Source organism: Calliphora vicina, chromosome 2 (assembly GCF_958450345.1).
Source record: "Calliphora vicina chromosome 2, idCalVici1.1, whole genome shotgun sequence".
In the NCBI taxonomy this organism is placed as follows: domain Eukaryota; kingdom Metazoa; phylum Arthropoda; class Insecta; order Diptera; family Calliphoridae; genus Calliphora; species Calliphora vicina.
Genome location: NC_088781.1, coordinates 125,776,831 through 125,800,167, shown reverse-complemented (window position 1 = coordinate 125,800,167; position 23,337 = coordinate 125,776,831). Strand labels below are relative to the sequence as shown.

The 23,337-nt window shown below is 29.3% G+C and overlaps 1 protein-coding gene across 1 annotated transcript in view; it reads left to right on the top strand.

Annotated features, from left to right (window-relative positions):
* Positions 1-23,040, top strand: part of LOC135950843 (serine-rich adhesin for platelets) — a 241,234-nt gene extending 218,194 nt beyond the window's left edge. Inside the window, exons 8-10 of the mRNA XM_065500368.1 lie at positions 5,796-6,180; positions 13,819-13,963; positions 21,015-23,040. Coding sequence (XP_065356440.1) covers positions 5,796-6,180; positions 13,819-13,963; positions 21,015-22,483 — 1,999 coding nt within the window. The 3' untranslated portion in view covers positions 22,484-23,040. The remainder of the gene's footprint in view (positions 1-5,795; positions 6,181-13,818; positions 13,964-21,014) is intronic.
* Positions 23,041-23,337: the final 297 nt, after the last annotated feature.

Here is a 23,337-nt window from a genome sequence, read left to right as displayed (position 1 = left end):
CTGAATTTCTGCGAAAAAAGGAAGTTAAAAATAATTTCAAGGAAGTTTAAAATAATTCATGGTAAAGAAGTATGTACTAGAATAAAAAGTACCTAATTTAGTACCAAATCCTAATTTATTCCCGATAATTTTGTGGAATTGGTTTAAAATCGATTTATATATTTGAATGGCTAAAAAAGTATTAAAAATTAAAAAGTACCTAATTTAGTACCAAATTTTAATGCTCGAATCGCTTCTGAATTAGTTCCTAATTATATTATCAAGTTTTTGTGCAAAAAGTACTAAAGTAAAAGGTACCTCATTAAGTACCAAATGCTAATATTCTAATTTATAATAATTCATGGTAAAGAAGTACTAAAATTAAAAGTACCTAATTTAGTACCAAATTCTAATTTATTCCCCATAATTTTGAGGAACTTGTTTAAAATCGATGTATACCTAAAAGTACTAAAAATTTATAAAAGTACTAAAATTGAAAAGTATCTAATTCCAAATGCTAATTTTTGGTAAAAATTAAAATTTACATCCTTAAAATGTTTTTATTTGAATTTGCTAAAAAAAAGAAGTTCAAAATAAATCCAATAAATTTTATGGTAAAAAAGTACTAAAATAAAAACCACCTAATTAAGTACCAATTGCTAAATTATTTCCTAAAAATACTACTTTCAATCACAAAAAAGTTTTTGTCTGAATTTCTGCTAAAAATAATAACCAAATCCTAATTTATTCCCCATAATTTTTAGTTTTTGTTTAAAATCGATTTATATATTTGAATGGCTAAAAATACTAAAATTAAGAATTAGTACCAAATTTTGCTAAAAATTCAAATTTAAATCCCTAAAATGTTTTTATTTCAATTTGCTAAAAAAGGAAGTTCAAAATAAATCCAATAAATTTGATGGCAAAAAAGTACTAAAATAAAAAGTACCTTTTTAAGTTTCAAATGTTAATTTGTTGCTAAATATTATAATTTAAATCACCAAAACGTTTTTATCTGAATTTCTGCGAAAAAAGGAAGTTAAAAGTAATTTCAAGGAAGTTTTAAATAATAATTTATGGTAAAGCAGTATTTAAATAATAATTTATGGTAAAGCAGTATGTACTAAAATAAAAAGTACCTAATTTAGTACCAAATCCTAATTTATTCCCGATAATTTTGTGGAATTGGTTTAAAATCGATTTATATATTTGAATGGCTAAAAGTATTAAAAATTAAAAAGTACCTAATTTAGTACCAAATTTTAAAGCTCGAATCGCTTCTGAATTAGTTCCTAATTATATTATCAAGTTTTTGTGCAAAAAGTACTAAAGTAAAAGGTACCTCATTAAGTACCAAATGCTAATATTCTAATTTATAATAATTCATGGTAAGAACTACTAAAATAAAAAGTACCTAATTTAGTACCAAATTCTAATTTATTCCCCATAATTTTGAGGAACTTGTTTAAAATCGATGTATACCTTTGAATAGCTAAAAGTACTAAAAATTTATAAAAGTACTAAAATAGAAAAGTACCTAATTCCAAAAGTGTAATTTTTGCTAAAAATTATCTTAAAATGTTTTTATTTGAATTTGCTAAAAAAAAAGAAGTTCAAAATAAATCCAATAAATTTTATGGAAAAAAAGTACTAAAATAAAAAGCACCTAATTAAGTACCAATTGCTAAATTATTTCCTAAAAATACTACTTTCAATCACAAAAAAGTTGTCTGAATTTCTGCTAAAAATAATAATTAAATCCTAATTTATTCCCCATAATTTTGTGGTCTTTGTTTAAAATCGATTTATATATTTGAATGGCTAAAAGTAATAAAATTAAGAAGTGCCTAATTTAGTACCAAATGCTAAGTTTTGCTAAAAATTCAAATTTAAATCCCTAAAATGTTTTTATTTGAATTTGCTAAAAACTTAAGTTCAAAATAAATCCAATAAATTTTATGGTAAAAAGGTACTAAAATAAAAAGTATCTAATTAAGTACCAAATCCTTAATAATTTCCAATATTTTTAAAAATTAGTTTCAAATCGATTTATTAAGTTTTATGTATATCTAAAACTACTTTAATCAAAAGGATGAAATTAAGTACCAAAATCTAAATTTTTGCCTAAAAATTCAGAACTAAATGCTTCAATTTAGTACCACATTCAAATGTTTGCTAAAAAATACCATAAAAATGTACAGATTTGTGTTAAAAAAGCAAGTTTAAAACAAAATCGGATTCGGAGAAGTTTAAAATAACCTATCACGTCTCTAAAATGATAAAAGTTTGAAATACAGGGATTATTTGAATTCGGAAAATTGTATTTATTTTAATTGTACTTATTTACGCTATTTGAGTACTAAATTTAGCACAGATTTTAAAGATTGTAAATTTTATGCATTTGTAAATTTTATGTTCTTTACTTTTTATACCCCTTCATATATATAAGTTTGTTATTCCGTTTGTAATTTCCACAATATAATTTTCCGACCCTATAAAGTATATATATTCTGGATCCTTATAGATAGCGGAGTCGATTAAGCCATGTCCGTCTGTCTGTCTGTTGAAATCAATTTTCTGAAGACCCCAGATATCTTCGGGATCCAAAATCGGTCCACAGATGGCGATTTTTGACCTATATCTGGATTAATAAGTCATTAATATAGACAATATGGATATCTAATGATAGATATTTCAAAGACCTTTCCAATGACCATAGTAAGTTGGACCTACAATGGGTCAAAATCGGAAAAAATATTTTTTAAACCGATTTTTTTCTCACCAAAAAAAATTGAAAAAACAAAAAAATTTTAAATTTAAAAAAAAAATTTAAAAATTTAATTTAAAATAACAATTCGAAAAAAAAAAATTACAAAAAATTAAAAAAAAAACTTTGGAAAAAAAATTTTGTTTACCTAAAAATATTTAAAATTTATATTTTGAAATATAATTTGGTGAAGGGTATATACGATTCGTCACAGCCGAATATAGCTCTCTTACTTGCTTTTATTTAAACTAGTTATTTGTTCTTTGAACTTTATAAAATAGCAAAAGAAAACTTAAAACCAAAACTATTTCTATAGCATTGCAATATTTTCATTATCTACTGATTTTCCATTTAAAAAAATTTCTAAAATTAAGATTCTTTCTGGATAAAAAAAAAACATTGTTTTTCTTTGTATTTAAATGTTTAGGTTCGCAATTTTCTTCTTTGCTTTTCCATTTCATCTACTGCTGATGATTGCGATGGCGATGATGATTTCACTTTTTAACCTTATGCTCTAATTTTGTTTCTGAAAAAGTACCAACACCACACCAAACAAAAACTAGTTCAAATAGTTCATATAAGAGTAAGAGAAAAATATACACATATAGACTTGTAAATACACTAAATATATACGAAAATTTCCCTATGTATTGCAAGTATAATAAATACTACAATTATTTTACAAGAGTTTTATATGGGCATGTGATAATATCAACACATTATTACAACAAAAAGTTTCGCCTAAAAAAAAATACTAGATATAGCGTAAGATAACAAACAAAAATAAGTGTCGTATAAAATATTTGTTGTCTTAGGTTATGTAATATATTATATATATATTTATGTGTATTCTTTTGTAGATATTTGTAGATACATTTGTAGATATAAAAGCATATATGAAATCCTTATATGTAAAATGCATGTGTGTTTATTTACAAAGACCCCAGCAAACTGTTGTGAGGGTGTAAAAAGCTTTTAAAATTGCATCACCATTGATGCAATTGAGCTTGAAGTTTGCTTTAATTTTTAAGGTTTCAATTTGCGCAGCCGATTCTTTGTTACGATTTACATAATATGGATGAATACCAGACAAAACTTTGTCAACAGGGAGTATTTGTGGAAATTTTCAGACAGCTAGCTCCTTTCGTTTAGGCTTTATCGTGTTTTCAACAGACAGACGGGCATAGATGGGCTCTATTCTCTAGATAGGCACTCCGGGCTAAATCTGGAGAATAGGGCAAAAGAGGAAGCATTTCCTAGCCTAATTCATTGATTTTTCCCATGGAAACTGCACATGTGTGTAGCCTTTTGTGTACCCGATTGTGAGCAAACGCGGCAGCCATCTTGCGGAAAGCTTTCTCATACTCAAGTAATCATTTAAAATTGAAATCACTGAGATCTATGGTTTCCACAATCTCTCGCACTTTCAATCTTCGATCGGCCTATTGTGATTTTTTTTCAATTGTTTCGGGAGTAAAGACCTCAACTGGGGTCCAGAACGTTTCCGGTCACAATGAAATTCCGTAAACCACTTTTTTACCATTGAAATTAGCCATCTGAGATATCAAGGGCTTTCACAATCTCCGATCGGCCAACACCATATCGGAATTTTTTAAATTGTTTCGGGTCTAGAGACCCTAACTGGGCAATTCACATTTTCCCATTCCAATGGCTGTCAAACGCAAACTAAATGACGTAACTTGTTCAAATTTTGACAGGAGTCAACTGACAGATGTCTGTTTTTTGTTCGCCAAAATGATTTTTTATTAAAAAATTTTTCTTAAAAAAAAATGTCCCTAATTAAAAAGAAAAGTGTCGGACTTTTTGACAGACCTTCGAATGAGCACAGTTACTCGCGGTAACTCAATTTGATCACTATTTTTCACACAAATTTTTTTAAAAACCAACATTTTTTGCTCGCCAAAATGTTTTCTATTAAAAAGTTTTCTTTTTTTTAAAAAAAAATGTCCCAAATTTTTTCCAACAATTTTTTTTAACCAAAATTTACAAAAAAAAAAAAAAAATTTTTAATATTTTTCTGAAATTCACTACATTGGAGAAGGGTATATAAGACTGCATATCCGAAAATATCACTCTTACTTCTTCTGATATTTAAAACGTTACCAAATTATGTAACAATCTTGAGGGTTATTTTGTAATTCAGTTCGAAACAATCACCCATATCACGAATTAATATTTAACATGAAATATGTTCTCTTTTTCCATTTTTCGTTCATAAATTTTGTTCACGTTAAAAAATTCCCCATGTTGTGAAATTTTTAGATGAAATTTTGTAAACAGTGAACGAACAGCTGTTGCGAACAAAATCAACTATTGTGAATGAAAAGTTCAGGGGAATATCACGATAGCAATTTTCCCTTCGAGGGAAATGAATATTTCATGGTGAATAACTATGGAATTGAAACCGATTTTAAGGGAATATGTGACAGGCATGTTTGGAAAATGCGATTAGGAATTGAGTTGTTATAACAGATTTGCTGTTGTTAAAAGTTCTTCAATTGGGGAAAAAAGCTACCGGTTGATAAAGCTGTCGCTGAGTACACAATCTTTGGGTCTCGGAGCGAAATTACAATTGTCGTGGAATCAAAAAAACTATTTTGAATTTGATTTCAAAATAATGGATTTTAACAATTTTAACTCGTTTTTGAAAAAATTCAAAATTCATTTGAATATTTGCTGGGTTCTTTATATATGTAAATACTATATATAGAACAAACATTTACAAACACGTTTTTTATCTTTATATGAGTCATCAGAAACTAAAACTAGTAGAAGGATACAATAAAAAAACATTAAGTACATAATAAAAATACAAACAAATAAGATGCTTGAGTAGAATACAAAAATGAATAAAAACTTACGTTTGACATATTACATAACCTCTTCTGTAAACAAAAGTTATACATACAAACATATATGAATTTATAAATAAAAATAAATCTATATAATATATTGATTTTTTATGTAAAAAAAAATATATAATTTTCTTTTTCTCTCTCTCTTTTTACTTTTTTTCTAAAAATTCTAGAAAATGTTGGCTTGAATCATCATTTGTGGGCACACGTCCTTTGGACTCACCGCAGACACCAATTATTGAAAATACACCCCTAATAAGTGCTGCCCAGGCTGCTGCTGTAACATCGTCATCATCACTGAGACCCTCGCTATTGAACAACAATAACAACAATATCAATAATAACAATAACAATTTACAATACGCCAATCATAATATTGTTGATGGTACAACCACATTGAATTTGTCATCATTAACAACGGGAAATGACATACAATTAACCCGTATGAACGGTGGTCTCAATAACGGTACTAGTAGTAGTAGTGCCGGTGGTGTTAATTTAGGAGTTGGTGAGTCAAAAAGAAAACCTCTTTTTCACCTCAAACAAATACAAGAGTGCTAAATTCGATTTTGTTATTAAAACAAACAAAAAAAAAAAACAAATGCATACACAATTTTTTATAATTTAATTTTTTGCAATTTTTTTTTTTGATTTTAGTATTTAGTAGTAGTTTTAAAAAGAAAAACAAAAAAAAAAGCTTTTAAGTTTTTTTTTTCTTCTAGAAATTTACAAAAGTAATGTAGTTTGTAATGCACTGGGCAATATTATTATAATTTTTGTATAAATTTTTACAAAAAAACCTATGAAACAAAATTTTTTCATTTTTATAACATAATAAGAGATTTTAGAAATTTAAAACTTTTTCAAGAATAGTAAAAAAAAATTGTCTTAAATTTTGAAAAAAAAAATTATTTATTTTTACAAATTTAGCAAATTTTTAAATTATAAAAATTATTTGTTAATTTTTAGATTTTTTTAAAAAAAATATTGAAAAAGTTTTTTTCAATTAAAATTTTTTTCAAATTGCAATATTTATGTTTTGCTTTAAAGTTTTAAAACACCACACCATTACATATGTTTTGTAATTTTTAACTATTGCTTGTATTAATTTAAGAGAATATCCTCAGCCTTTTTTAATTATAATTTTGTAAATTTATTTTTATAAAAATAAAACAAAATCGAAAAAAATAAAGTGATGACATGACCTTACAAAATTTTTGTTTATTATTTATGTTTTATTTTTTTGGCATATTTTTTCAACTAAAAGCACTTTGTTTTATTGTTAATTAGTAAACAAAATAATTAGTTATAAGAAAAAAAGCTTTAAGCTAAAAAAAAACTTTTAAATATTTTTTATTTTTAAAAAAAAATTGGCTAAAATTTTAGTAATTTTACAACCTATAAAAAAGCTTTAACATTAACTAATAAAAGAAAAGCTTAAACAATTTTACACAAATAAATTTTATTAAAGAGCTTTTTTAAATTTTCATCTAAAAAAGTTTTGCTAAAATTTCAAGGAAACTAAAAAGCTTTTAAAATTTAGAAACACTTTAGGATCTTCTTAAAATTGTTTAATTGACTAAAATCTTAAAAACATTTAAAGCTATTGATCTTTATCTATTAAAAGCTAAAATGAGAAAAGCTTAATTTTAAAATGAAAACATTTGATTAGAAAATTTAGCAATACTTGTTTTAAAACTAAAGAGTTTTATTTTAACTTTCGTTAAACAAGCTTTAAGCTTTAAATAAAAAATAATTTTGGAAAAGCTTAATTATTAAATTTTAATTATTTCTAGCAGAACTGGCTAAAATTTATTGAAATTTGAAAACTATCTAAAATTATCTTAAAAAAAGCTTTAAGCTTAATAAAAGCTTAATTTCAAAATTTAAGTATTTGATTTAAAAATTTGTTTATTTAATGAAAACTAAACGGCTTTTTTAATTTTACATAATAAAGCTTTACGCTTTAAATAAATAATTATTATGCTAAAGCTTAATTTTTTAATGTTAACTATTTCTAAGGGCACTGCTACACGTTCAATATATATTGTGATATTTGGATCGCGATCCATTGTAATGGATCACGTAAAATTAGGTTATTCTGCGATTTGGATCGCGATCCATCAATACTGCATGCTACACGTTCAATAAATATCGCGATTCTGGATCAAGGTCAATATATATTGAACGTGTAGCAGTGACCTAAAAGGTTTGGCTAAAATTTTATAAAAAAAAGCTTAAAGCTCTAAGTGAAAACCAAATTTGTTAAAGCTTATTCACAAATTTTAAGTTTTTAAGAGGTTTCCTTAAAAAGCTTTAAAAAAATTATGTTAGGAAAAGCTTTCTAAAATTATCTACAAAAAAGCTTAAAGCTCAATGTAAAAACATTTTTTTTAAATTTTACTAAAATTTCAAGTAAACGAAAAAATATTTAAGATTGCATATAAAAAAGCTTTAAGCTCTATTGAAAAATTGTTATATAAAAGCTTTATAATTTTATTATTTAAAAGCTGTAAGGCTACATACAAAATTTAATAGAAAAGCTTAATTTGTTTACAATTTAGCTAAAGCTTTTTAAATTGCATATAAAAAAGCTTAATAGCCTGTTTCACTATATCGAATGAAAGATTTCGTTCGCATTATAAGTGAAAGAAAACTGATTTTGGTTTCTTTAACTACATATTTACGTTCACGAATCCGTTTGCTTTCGCTTAGAATGCTATAGGCTATAAAGCTCTCAATATAATTTTTTAAAAAAGCTTTATTTTAAAATTTCGTTTATTATAGAAAGTTTGTCTTCAATCGTATTGCACATAAAAAACTTTAAGCTCTAATTTCGAAAAGCTTTATTACAAAATGTTTAAATTTTACCAAAAGTTTGGCTAAATTTTAAAAATTTTACTTTTTATAAATTTTAGCCTTAATGTATAAAGCTTTTTTATTAACACACAAAACAGCTTTAAGTCCTAAATTTTACTTTCTGTACAAATTTTGTTTAAAGTATTAATAAATTTAAAATCTTTCTATTTATTTTAAAACCTAGAGCTTTAAAATTGACCGTTAACGTTAAGTTTAAATCCTAAAGTTCTGGAGTTAAACTGATTTTTTTTAATACATTTTTTATAACCTAAAGTTTTAGCCAATATTTACAAACTTTAAGAAAGCTTTTAATTGAAACTTTTAAAATAATTTCTATTAAAATCAGCTTTCTTAAAGTTTGCTTTCACAATTTCTTGCATATTGCCCTTTTCATAGGAAATTTTTTGTCAATCGGGCCATCTTTTAAAGACAAAAAATTCGGTAGAATTTTCTATTTAGGCTTGTTTTTAAATTAGAACAATTCACCTAAATTTAGAAACAAAATTAAACGAAAAACGATTACATACATTACTTTTAAAAACAAAGTGCTTTTAGTTTATCATGTCATACATTTCAGCTGTAGACTCAAAACATCATCACTTCATAAGGTTTTAACATAAATTTCATTTTATTTTTTTAAAATTAAAATTATAGTTTTAATTAGTTATACTTTATAATCCCCCAAAATACATAAATACTGCTTATTTAAGTTTAATAATGTTTTGAAATTTTGAGTGTAAAAAAAAATTTTATTAATTACATTGCACTTCATGTTGTAGTTTTTAATGTTTTAATTTTTTTTTTTGGAAATTTTTGCCTGCTTATGAAACAAAAATTGTTTTAAGAAACAATTTTGAATTTTTTTATTTAATTATTGTATTTATTTTACAATTTTACCACAAATATATATTATACACATTTATTATATTATTTACTATATATTTTAATAATTATATACCATCATTATATAATCACAATCTTTTTTTTAATTTAATAATTTCTATTAATTAAAGTAAATTAACAATGAATATTACATTATTATGAATACGAATTTTATTTTATAAGTTGTTTTTTTTTGCTAAATAAAAACGAAAAATATTTTTATGTTAAAAACAAATTTGGAATTTTTTTTATTTTTTTGAATTTTTTTATTTATTTCTTTCATCAAATTTTGAGTTTTAAAGTCGCTGTTGAAGATTAGATTAGTGGAAAGAAAAGCTTAGGAAAGTTTCAGCAGTTAAATTTAAATGATCTTGGAATTCTACTTTTATGAGGAGTTAAAAGGTTTCCAACTTTTTTCTGATATTTGAAAATACACTTCGAAATTGATAAATTGTGTCTTTAAAACCCTCAGGGTCGAAATGAGTAAATACATTAAAGAACAAGTAAGAGAGCTATATTCGGCTGTGCGGATACTTATATACCCATCACCAAAGTATACTTTAAGATAAACATTGAGAATTTTTTTTTGGAAAAAAAAATTTCAGTACTAAAAAATATTTGTCCCGATTTTTACCCATTGTAGCTCTGACAGTAATAAGCTTTGACACTAATAAATATATAGATACAAAAATAGATAAAAACAAGTAAGAGTGCTATATTCGGCTGTGCCGAATCTTATATACCCTTCACCAAATTATACTTCAAAATTTTAAATATTTTTAGGTAAACAAAATTTAATTTTTTAATTTTTTGGAAAAAAAATTTTTTTTCGATTGTTATTTAAAATTTTTTTTTTTAAATATTAAAATTTTTTTTTTCAAAAAAAAAATTCAGGTTAAAATTTTTTTTTCCGATTTTGACCCATTGTAGGTCCAACTTATCTTATATACGTCGTTGCAAATGTCTTTGAAATATCTATCATTAGATATCCATATTGTCTATATTAATGTCTTAGTAATCCAGATATAGGTCAAAAATCGAGGTTGTCTTGGTTTTTTCCTCATATCTCAGCCATTTGTGGACCGATTTTGCTGATTTTAAATAGCAAAATTCTCGAAAGCATGTCTGACAGAATTATTGAAGATTTGGATCCCGAAGATATCTGGGGTCTTCAGAAAATTGATTTCAACAGACAGACAGGACATGGCTTAATCGACTCCGCTATCTATAAGGATCCAGAATATATATACTTTATAGGGTCGGAAATGAAAAATGTAGAAATTACAAACGGAATGACAAACTTATATATACCCTTCTCACGAAGGTGAAGGGTATAAAAATCGAGATTGTCGTGGTTTTTTGTTTATATTGGATATATTGCTTAATCAGTCATGCATGTAAGTTATTGGGGGCTTCGGAACTTTGATTTCAATATTAATATCAAGAACGATCATGAATATAAAGTGTCTTCCATTAAGCAATTCAAATTCTTAAATTTAAATAAAACATAGTCTGTGTGAGACATCGACATTTTTATACCCTACACCACCATAGTGGGGAGGGTATAATGCGTTTGTGCAGATGTTTGTAACGCCCAAAAATATTGGTCTAACACCCACCTTAAAGTATACCGATCGACTTAGAATCACTTTCTGAGTCCGTCGTCCGTCTGGCTGGTTGGCTGGCTGTCCATGTAAACCTTGTGCGCAGAGTACAGGTAGCAATTTTGAAGATATTTCGATTATGTGTAACATAATTTTTTCGGCCCAAGGACGCAGCCTATTGAAACTGGCTGAAATCGGTCCATTATTTCACCTAGCCCCCATACAAATGTCCTCTCGAAATTGGACTTTATGGGTCATAAATGTTTAATTTATATATGTATCTACACAATTTCGCTCCAAATAAGTTTTATTTACACAAAATTCATGTCACCAAATTTTGTTACGATCGGTCCATAATTAGTCATAGCTCCCATATAGACCCGCTTCCGAAAATCACTTTAACGTGCTTAAATCACTTAAAAATGTTGGTATATACACAAAATTCAACATAAATAACTTTCAAATAGACATAAATCACACGATCTAATTTCATGGTGATCGGTCCATAATTGGTCATAGCTCCCATATAAGGCCCACTTCCGAAAATCACTCACGAATATAAATTATTGATATTTTAAAAGAAAAATATTTTTACTCATTTACTTGGTGTAGGGTATTATATGGTCGGGCTTGACCGACCATACTTTCTTACTTGTTTAATCTTTTGAAAGGCCTATCAATGTATGGAACATAACATCGTGCTAATGTCCGCCGAATCTTCGCTGGGTGATGAGCATCCGTAATGTCTAATTTTCCATGACTCTGGTGTATAAATAATGCTGAGTGTGTTCGATGTCATGAGTTTGAGGGACGATGTGGTTCATTTATACGGAAGACGGTATGAGATGCCTATCCTAAGTTCGTCACGGAAAACACCAGAGCCAACACCACAGCTTATTTTATAACCGTGTGTATATATATCCTGGTGTCATATTCTTACACAAGAATACCCCCAAACCACACACTCCTGCAGGGAATTAAGACCTTTTCAAAATCTGTATAGGGAGTAATATAGTCCAAAGATTGGTATACGATCGAAGTTTGTAGGGCTAGAACCCCCGCGTGGCCATATGTTTTCGATCTCCAACATCCAGATGTTGGAACAAGGTGCAGTATAGCGTTCTGTGCCTCTGAAGGACTAGTTCTTAGTTAGACAATTATGCCAATACAGGCTAATTTCTGGACTTTATATAGTTGGTCTACAACATAGTTTCTTCTAGTTGTAGTCCACCATGCAAGAAATCCAGCTAGGGTTCCTAATTTCCCGAGAGGAAATTCAGGAACGTAGGAACCCTAGATCCAGCACGTATTATTGCCGTATGTTGAAACTAAGTCCCCATTTTTTTTACCAAACATCTTATGACAGGTGTAATAGCCCACCGTTGCCCTCTTAACCCTGTATTGAGTTTCCAGTTTCCATGATAATTTAGAGTCCAGGATAATACCTAGATATTTTGCATTATTTGAAAGCGGGATTTCGCAGTTTTTCAACCGCGGAAGTCTGAAGCTTGGAATCTTGGTCTTTGTCGTGAAAAGTACGAGTTCAGTTTTGCTTGGATTTACCCCAAGACCACTTTCCGTGGCCCAATTGCCGAGAAACCCTAAAGCAGTGGACATAATATCGCTAATCACATCCGGAAACAATCCTGATACAAGTATCACCACATCGTCCGCATATGCGACAACTTTTATCGCTTTTTTTTGTCTAGTGCAATGAGTTGAAAACGATAATAGTGGAGAGATCACACCGCCCTGAGGTGTGCCAACTTGCTTGGACTTAACGCTATTAACAAGATTTGCTGTAACTATTCTTGATTTCATTATGGATACTAACCAATCGCTGATATACTTTTCAATATCTAGGTTAATAAGGGCTTGTTGAATTGCAAGAGTAGTTACATTATTGAAAGCACCCTCAATGTCCAGGAAGGCTATCATTGTGTATTGTTTAAATTCGAGGGAACTCTCTATAACTCTAACTTCATGCAGAGCTGTCTCTGTAGAGTGATCATTAAGGTAGACGCGATGACTGCTTGAGCGCCGTGTTATACCCTCTAGTCGATGCCTTATATTTAATAGTTTATGTTGGGAAGATGGAAGAAGTCCTTCACATTCTCATGACTTCATTTGCCAATTTTCGTAATAAAAACGACATTGACCCTACTCCAGTTAGGTTCCATGGGTAGCCACTCTTCAAGCAGCTCACTTGGGTCCATTCAAAACTGATCCCGTTGTGATAATCCAGTTAGCCGGAACATGGTTGAGAGAGAGACAGAGCGTAAATATTCTATGAAGATACGCCTTTTGTGATATGCCTGGAGTGATATTCAGTAATTCGATTGGCTAGGAAACAGTTTCAAATTATTTAAAAAATTTTTATTTTCGAATCGAACTCTAGAACTTTCAAATCAACTATGGCGACTTTTCTTATAATTTTTCATTTACCCAGCACTTTATATAAAATGTTATTTTCCTTTTTTAAACAATTACTATTTTTTCTTCAATTTAATTAAACAAACAATCAAACAAAAAAAAAACTTAAACAAAAATTATATTCTCAGTGTAATTTTAACATAATTTTGTGCGCTTTAATGTGACCTTTTTTTTGGTAAATGCAATCAATCAATCAATCAATATTTTAATTGTAATAATTTTTCTAAGCTATTTTATAAAAACCAAACAACCAACAATTAATGATAAAAATTTTTTTACAATTTTTTTTTCTTTTTTCCCCCCAAAATTTTATAATCTTTTTGCAACCATCCTCAAAAAAATTCCCCATAATTTTTGTGTTTTTATAAAAAATTTAATCCTCTCCAAACAAAACCAAAAAAAATAAATCAAATAAAACCTAATGCCTGGCAATCAAATGCTTAATGCTCCAGAACGTTCCCTGAGTAACGCATCGCTAGAAGATGTTTTAGCCTCCCTTTTAGGATTGCCAACACATCAAACTGGAGCCAACGCCAGTGATGCTTATGCTAGGTCCAGCACAGGTATGCACCTGTAAGTTTTTGTTCCACAAAGCGTTAAAAAAAAATAATTATTAATTTTAAAACAATCAAAAAAAAGCAACTCCAAGCAATTGTTTAACAAAAAAAAAAGAATTAAATGTTTTTAAATATTTTTTTGTCTTAAAAAGTGGGAACAGAAATATTATGAAAAAAAAAGAAAATTTTATATTTTTATACTAAATACTTTTCAAATAAAAATTATTTAAAGTTTCCTTGTTAAAGTAATGTTTTTTTTAGTTATTTAAATATATAAATACTAATTTATACTTATATATACATGTATTATATTACTTTTAAGCGTTACCAGCTTTTATCAACTTTATTTTTACACAGTTTTATATTTTTTTTATACAGTTTAGCTTAATTATTTTTTTTTGTTATATACTTTAGTCAAATTTATGATAAATAGTTTAGATATAAAATAATATGAACCCTCCGTTAGTCGCAACTGATTTGGTTGATACAGCCAAAATTTTGTTATTGTAAATTTTTTTAAACACCCTAACCTAAGTTTTAAGCTATTTTTTGATAAAAATATATTTTTACTGCAATTTTATTTTTATTATTCTTTTAAATACTTTGAATTTGATATTTTTTTTATGTTTTCGAAATAAAAAGTGAAGAGATTATTTTCAAACGCGCCTTTCTTTTATTGATATCAATTTGATACATTGCGACTAGTGTCGATTGAAAATGATTGCGACTTACGGAGGGTTAATACAAGAAGTGAGAAGACATTGACAAATTGAGTCGCTATATTCGTTTTATATGAAAATCCATATATAGCATCTAGTATACTAGATAGTAGGGCATTCAATCGATTAATCGTTAATCGGTTAACCGGATAATTTTGCCGGTTAACTGTTCGAATAATTTAAAATTGACTATTTATTGACTATAATTTGTGTCGATTAACCGAAATTTCTTGTTTTTTGCACTTTGTATAGAAATATAGTTTTAAAACACACATTTTATTTCTTAACTCGTGGACATTACCTTCTAGCAAAATGGATCCCAGATCCTAACGAAACTATTAAAGTATTCAAAATCTAAAAAAAAAATCCAAAAAGGACTCCAATGATATGATGGAGGATTTTATATGCTTAGAAAAAGAACTGAGAAATTGGATATTCTTTATCATGCCTTACTTTCGATTTCTTTAACATCTACAATCATTAATAGAGTTTTTTCAAGTCAAGTTTTATTAAAACTAAAAAAATCGTTTAAAAAGAATCTTTTTTTAAAAGATTATTTCAGAAGATCGCCCTAAAATCCTAAAAAAGTGAACCAACTTTTAAAATCGATGTCTTCCGATTGGGATGAAATTTGCACCAAGGTTAGACCTTGGTCAACAAGATCGGTCACATTTATTTTGAAATATATCCCACTTGAATTCCACTAAGCGACCAAAAACCTCTTAAAGGAATGGACTTAAGCTTTCTTTTGAGCGAAAAAAGGGCCCATTTTGGAAAAAAATTAGATTTTGCCAAAAAAGTGAATTTTGATAAATATCCAACTCGCATCCCACTAAGCGCCAAAAAATGTCTTCAAGGAAAAGACCTAAGCTTTCTTTTGAGCAAAAAAAAATTAAAATTAATATAAGGGTCCAGAAAAAAAAGGTCAAGGGAAAGCAAAAAAAGTCAAAAATTTTATGTTCTGAGTTACAAAACATTTATTTTGATAGATATAGAACTCGACCAAATAGGTCTTCAAGGTTTATTTTAAGAAAAAGAAAAAAAAAAGTTTTTGATTTCGGAAAAAAAATATTAAAATTTTTTTATTTTTAATTTTTTTTTTGAAAGATTAAAGAAATAGCTATCTAAAATATTTGGGACACATTTAGCTAAGAAAAATAGGTAATAAGTTACATGGATGAGAAAAAACACCTGGCCAAAATGTCAACTTTTGACCACCTCTAACTTAGAGAGTTCTCGACCGATCTTGTTGAAAATTTGTGTCCGAATTTCTAACCAAATTTCATTTCGATCGGAAGACATCGATTTCAAAAAGCTCTTAAAGGAATAGACCTAAGCTTTCTTTTGAGCAAAAAAAAAATTAAAAAAAATATCCAAGTTTTCTTTTGAGCAAAAAAAAAAAAATTAAAAATGTGTCCATTTTGAAAAAAAATTCAACAAAGTTTTTGATTTTGCAAAAAAGTCAAAAATTGCATGTTTTGAGTTACAAAACATCCCACTAAGCGACCAAATAGGTCTTCAAGGAAAATATCTAAGCTTTATTTTAAGAAAAAAGGTCCCATTTTGAAAAAAAAGTTAAAAAAGTTTTGGATTTCGGAAAAAAAATATTAAAAATTTTTTATTTTTTTTTTAAATATTTTTTTTCGAAAGATTGAAGAAATAGCTATCTAAACTATTTGGAACACATTTTGCTAAGAACAAAAGGTAATAAGTTACATGGATGAGAAAAATCACATGTTTGGCCAAAATGTCAAATTTTGATCCACTTTAACTCAGAGAGTTCTGGACCGATCTTGCTGAAAAATTGTGTCTGAATTACTATCCAACCTGGGTGTAAATTTCATCCCGATCGGAAGACATCGATTTTAAAAGTTGGTTCACTTGACGTGAAATCCCCCATATATACTTTATGGAAAAAATCGAATTTCTAAATTTTCAACCGATTTGAAACAAAAATATATTCATTTTTATTGCTGGACTACGTTATTAATTAGAATTAAACAAATTTCTAGAAATGTGCTCAACTCCTAAACCAAAAAAGTCGGTCTAAATAGTGCGCACATTTTTGCAATTTGGTGACGAAATTTGGCAAGAATATCCCAAATGTTCTACTGAAACAGGACTTTGTCGGTCATGTTTTATATAGGTATCCTCACAGAATTCAGCATAAATAGATTTTATAGAAGAAGAAATTAAACAGGACATAGCTCGCATAGCAGTTATGTTAGCCAAAAAAATAAGTTAAACGTTTATATATCCCTTATACTTCATGACAAAGTAAAACCCCAATTAGTTTCGTATACACAGCATAATGGTCCCACATATTGTCCACTTCCTAAAATCACACACAGAAATCTTTTATAAATATCAGTATATTTTTGTGATATGTCCTAATTCAAACAAAATTATGTTTGATTTAATGAATTTTTTGATGGAATCAGAAATTTAATTATTTCGGTATAGAGAACCTGTACAAAAATTTCTACAAATTTTAACCAAGGTTGACTACCCATTCGAAAAAATAAAAATGTAACGGTAACGCCAATTTTGATTATTTCAATATTTTGTCGTATTTCGATAACTATATCTTGGTGGTAACGGTATTTGCTGAGATTTCGGTATTTTATGAAAACGGCAATTTCGGTCAGACATAAATTATAATAAAATTTATAAAACTAAACTTCTAAAGTTAAGCTGCAGTGATGCCCTGTTACTGCATTTAAGAAGGCACCCACATTTCTTATATCATATGTATAAAATTAAATAAAGTGCATATATTTTATTTTATTATTAAAAAGATAAGTATTTCGAATAGTTTAATATGTATAATTTATTGTCACTTATGAAATTCGTATAAATATAGTACGTAAATCTAGTATGTAATCTTATAGATTTTAGATTTCTAGATTATTTAAATGACTGCCTGTTTCTCTAAATGCGAACGAAAGCTTTCTTTCGTATTTTAAATTGAAAACAACAAATAAATTTTAATTTTTTTTTTTGTTGTTTTCAATATAAAATACGAAAGAAAATGTTCGTTCGCATTTAGAGAAACAGGCAGTGAATTTATATATTTTTTTTAAAATTCTATACAACACAATTTTACATTACATCTTAAAAATTTATTATATTTAATGATTAATTCCAATAAATTAATTTAAAATTCGCAGATGTTTTGAACAAATTTAATAAAATGTCTGTTAGTCGAATTAATTTATATAATGTTTAGGCAAAGCGAAAATTTCTGCAGCTTGCTGAAATTGATAATTCCTAACATGATGTAACCTGGGGGGTTATTATGTATGTAGCTCTTTTCGAAAAGAAATTCGTGCGAATTTGTATGCTTTATAGATTTCGAAAGTGTTTCGCTTCGAATCGAATTACATAATAAACCCTCTGTAAATTTTTAATTCAACAAGGACATTTGACATTATTTTAAATTATACATATTTATTGACACTAACAATTAAATAATCAACTAGAATCGATGTTACTCCGTTTTGATAAGGCCTAATCCTACAATGCTATTGAAATACTAGACACAAATTAGATGCTATTAAAAATAGTATAGTTCCAACCTGGCGCTCTTTCGCGCAGAAATCTGTGTCTTATAAAGAACATGAAGAACACAAGAATAAAATATTATTGAGATCTCTTCCTAAATGTAAAAATGTTCCTATGTATGTGTATGGCTCAAAAAAAGTTTTATTCGAAGTATTGGCATTGTTAGCTATGAACTTTTCCTATCTTTCTGGCAATATAAAAGAACTGCTCTTATTTTGAGGTCAAGCACGAATCAAGGCAATAACGTATCCCAGAGAGAGCGTTCTGCATCTATCGAAACAAATAGTAGTCGGACGGGGCATGGTCTACACTATATAAGCGGGTAAGGCAAAACTTTCCAACCACTTCATTCTAAATATTTTTTAACAGGTATTGCAACATGTGTCCGAGCATTGTCATATTACGGTTTCATGTATGGCCGCATATTCTGGACGTTTTTCGGCCAATGCTCGCTTTAACCGAATCAGTTCGGTGTTCAGTACAGGGTTCCTGTAATGGTCTGGTCAGATTTCATCAGCTCATAAGGACCCTTATGCTCCCACCAAATACAGAGAATTACATTAACGCCCTGGATATTTGGTGTCGATTCGGCTGGTTGGCCGAGCTTCACACACGATATCTTACGCTTCGGGTTATCGTAACGGATCCATTTTTCATCGCATGTAATGATTCGGTGCAAAAATGATTTCCTTTTATAGCATTCAAGCATCATTTAGGACATTCAGAATCGTCTTTCAAAGTCTCTCGGCTTCAATTCGTTTGGTACCCAATTTCCCTGATTTTGGATGAATACTGCTGCTCGCAAACGTTTTGAAATTGCTGTTTGAGTATCTTCCAATGATTTTGCAAGTTCGAGTTGCGTTTGACAACATTCTTCATGGAGTAGTGTCTCCAATCCGTGGTCTTCAAACTTTTTTTGGCTGGCATGGGCGATACTTGTCTTCCGTGTTAAAATTAGCACTTCTAAACCGAAAAAAAACCTTCTCTCGCACGTTGAAACCGATGGAACACATTCATGAAGAAGTAAAGCAAAACTTTCCGCAATGACGCTTTGTTGTTTCCACTATTCTGTTCAATAACTAAGTGAGAATAAATGACAGATATGTACCCTTCAAAATGACATATAAGTTATAAAAAACAAAAACCGCGTTCAAAAGATACACCAGCTATTTTAAATCCCGCATTTTTAACCCAATACAAATTCAATAAAAAAAATTTTATAAAAGCAACAATTTAGGAAATTTTCGAACAATGATCAATCTTATGAAGAAGCACGAACTTCTTACAGACAGATTGAAGTGGGTGATTTATAAGAGTTTAACTACAGACAAATACATTTAAATAAATATACAGCCCAATTATGAATAAAAATTCCCCGGGAGTTTTTCTCTTTTCCCATTTTTCTTATTTCAGTTCAATGTTAAAAACAAGTAAGAGAGCTATATTCGGCTGTGCCGAATCTTATATACCCTTCACCAAATTATACTTTCAAATAAAAATTTTAAATATTTTTAGGTAAACAAAATTTAAATTTTTTTCCAGTTGTTTTTTTTTTTAATTTTATAATTTTTTTTTTTAATTTAAATTTTTTTTTTTTTAATATTTAGTGAAAAAAATTTTGGTGAAAAAAAAAATTCGGTTTTTTTTCCGATTTTGACCCATTGTAGGTCCAACTTACTATGGTCTTATATACGTCGTTGCACAGGTCTTTGGAATATCTATCATTAGATATCCATATTGTCTATAATAATGATTTAGTAATCCAGATATGGGCCAAAAATAGGTCAAAAATCGAGGTTGTCCTGGTTTTTTCCTTATATCTCAGCCATTTGTGGACCGATATTCTCGATTTTAAATAGCAACCGAGCCGGAGGAATTTCGGAGATATTGATGTATCATTCGTGTATGTAAGTTATTTGGGGGCTTCAGAAAGTTGATTTCAACACACAGACGGACAGACGGACATGGCTATATCGACTCCGCTATCTATAACGATTCAGAATATATATACTTTGTGGGGTCGCAAATGAAAAATGTAGAAATTACAAACGGAATGACAAACTTATATATACCCTTGCCACTCATGGTGAAGGGTATAATAAGACAAGGGAAAAAACTACCGTGGAATTTTTATTCATACTTGGGCTGATAATATTGGTCTCGTTTTTCTAACATATCAAACATAAATTTGTATATTTCATTTAAACCTATCAATTGTAGTTAAAGGTATAATAATAAAAAAATCTATAGATCTACAGAATATGTATATTTTTTAAATATGTATTATAATAATTAAATAATTAGTTTAGTTTTAGTAATAGCTAAATCTAGTTTATCTAATAAAATTTATATACACATTTTTGTTTAACAAATTCATTAAGTTATAATTAAAAATTTAAAAAAAAATTACCTAAATTACACTGAGAAAAATATATGTAAAAATAAACAAACAAACAAAATTTAGTTATTTCATAAACAAATATTATTATATAAACATTTATGTTCCTTATGCTTGTCTTAGCTAAAACACAGCAAATGGTTGTAAACTTAGCTAAATATTTTTTAAACGCGTTATTTTTCATTAAATTAAGTTTAAGCATGCTATAAACAACAAAACAATTTTATAAATTTCATATTAAGAAAACAACAATTTTTAGTAAAAAGGGAATGCTTGATGTTGTGTAGAAAATTTGTTAAAAGTATTTAAAAATCTTACACATTTTTTATAAAAATTAAAATATTTCTTTTTTTATTTTCAATCAAACAATAATTAGGAGGCGTTTTAGTTAGTGAGTCACAAACGCCTGCCAAACAACAACAGCAAATCCAATATCATATGCCCCAAAAACAACAACCTTTACAACAGCTACAACTCCAACAAACCCAACAACTAGTGCAAAAAGAGAATTTACTTGCTATTTCCAAAGAGGAACAACAACGTTTGCGACGACGCAGTGAAGGAGATGCGGCAACTAAACAGAAACAACAGCAGCAGCAACAGCAGCAAGAGCAACAACATCAGTTCGAGCAAAAGTCCCAACATTATGCTGCAAATGCCAAAACGTATGCCAGTGATACAATCACCACCGTCACCCACACCAATACGACGGCAAATGGCCATGCAGGTGGAGCGACCGCGTTCCTGCCTCCCCGGCGTGTATCGCTCGGTGACTCCTCAGAGTCGAATAATCGAACAGCCAGCGCCTCTGGTGAGCTGCAGATCAAGTGCCGCAATAACAAGTGCGATCGCACTGCCACGCCCGCCGACGCCAAAAAGTATTACAAGTCATGCCACAATTGTACCTATTTATATTGTTCGCGTGAATGTCGCCGAGCCCATTGGGAGAAACATCGTAAAGCGTGTCTGCACTCCCGTGTCTCAAATCTGTGCCGCCAAGTGTTAGCCTCCTGCAAGGATGACAGCGATTCTTTGCGCCACTTGAGCTTGCTGGCACGCAAAGGATTCTTGTCGCAGGGGCGCGGTGTGGTCAGGATTCTATTTCGTTCTCCGGAATCGGCTGAGGGTTTCATCAAGAATGGTTTTCAGTGTATGGGTGAGGCTTCCTATGTACGTTGGCCCGATCTAATGCCAGCCGAAATGGGCCTGGAACTCTATTCGGAATTGTTGAAACTGAGCACTGAATATCGGCCCGATTCCAAAATGTTGGTCTATGTGGCGGTGTGTGTGGTATCGGAAGCTCCAGGCATGGGTCAAGCCCCGGTGCGCTGGGAACGCCAGCTTGTTTCACGTTGTGCCAAATTGAAACTTTGCAAAACTGTCTTAGCCGAGCTGGAACAACAGCAGCAACCTTTACCCCTACCCGTTACAGTGGTGGCTGTGCCCGAACCCACCACAGAAGTTCTTATACTCACCTTCAATCCTCAACTGCGCAGTTCCACGGCTCAGCGCGAATTGGTTCTATCCAACATACTCGATATACTTTCAAGGCGTGGTGTGATACTGCGCAAACATTATCCCGAAATATTCCAACGCCTTCAGACGTTCACCGAAGGTCAAACGGATAAATTCAATCCGGTCACTTTGCATCCTCGTGACTCTCACACTGGCCAAAATTTCGTCTGCATCATAATGCCCGTACAGTCGGAAACTGAAATAATTAAATTACCCTCCATTGCTGATGGCGGCAATCGTGTGACTACCATCGATGTGGGTTCTACGGCCGCTTTGGCGCAACTGGACGACGATGAGCTGTTGACTCGCACTGCAACACTTGCAAGTTGATTAAAATCGTCCACACGTAGGGGTCATAGAAAAAGTAGCTCAAATTCCAGTAGTAAAAGTAGAAACACACCTTCGCCGCAACTGGTGTCAGCAGCTGTCACTACATCGGCCGTGGAGGGTTTTAATTTGGAAAGTACTCGTATGTAAATTTAGTTTAATTCTTGACATTGCTTTTAATCTAACTAACTCTCCATCTCTCTCTATCTAATTAACTAACCAACTACCTATAGAGCTTGTTATATAGTGCCATTTCATAATATTAACTAACTCTCTCTCTATTTAATCTAAAAAATATTTAACATCTAACGTATCATACAAGAATTTTAACTTAAGCTTTAAATTTTAACAAAAAACGAAGAAAGCTTGCAATAGTAAAGCTTAAGTCAAAAAGCAATCGTAAACAGCTTTCTAAATAAATATGTTTAGCGTACTTTAACATTCACACTCTATAACTACTCATGATAGACATGACATGATAATTTCACACGATAAAAAAGCTTTGTAGTAAGATCTTTCAAATGAAAGCATTCTACAAAAGCTTTTAAAAATCCCCAAAAAAGCTTATTATATATAGTTAATGTAATAGTCATAAAACAAAGTATTGGTTTATTTAGTTATTGTAAGCCAAATAAACTTCTGAAAATAAAACCGATAAGCTTTTTATGGAAGGGTAGATCATAACAATAGCATTATTAAGACGTAAAATTACCTAGATATTAGAAGTTCAAAAGTTCCTTGAGTGATTTAAAGGATATGTTATGTTTAAACATTCAAAAGTTTAATTCGGATATTTTTAAATGGCTGCGTTAGTAAAACTCTTAAAAAATATTTTTATTAGCTATTCTAAGGACCTA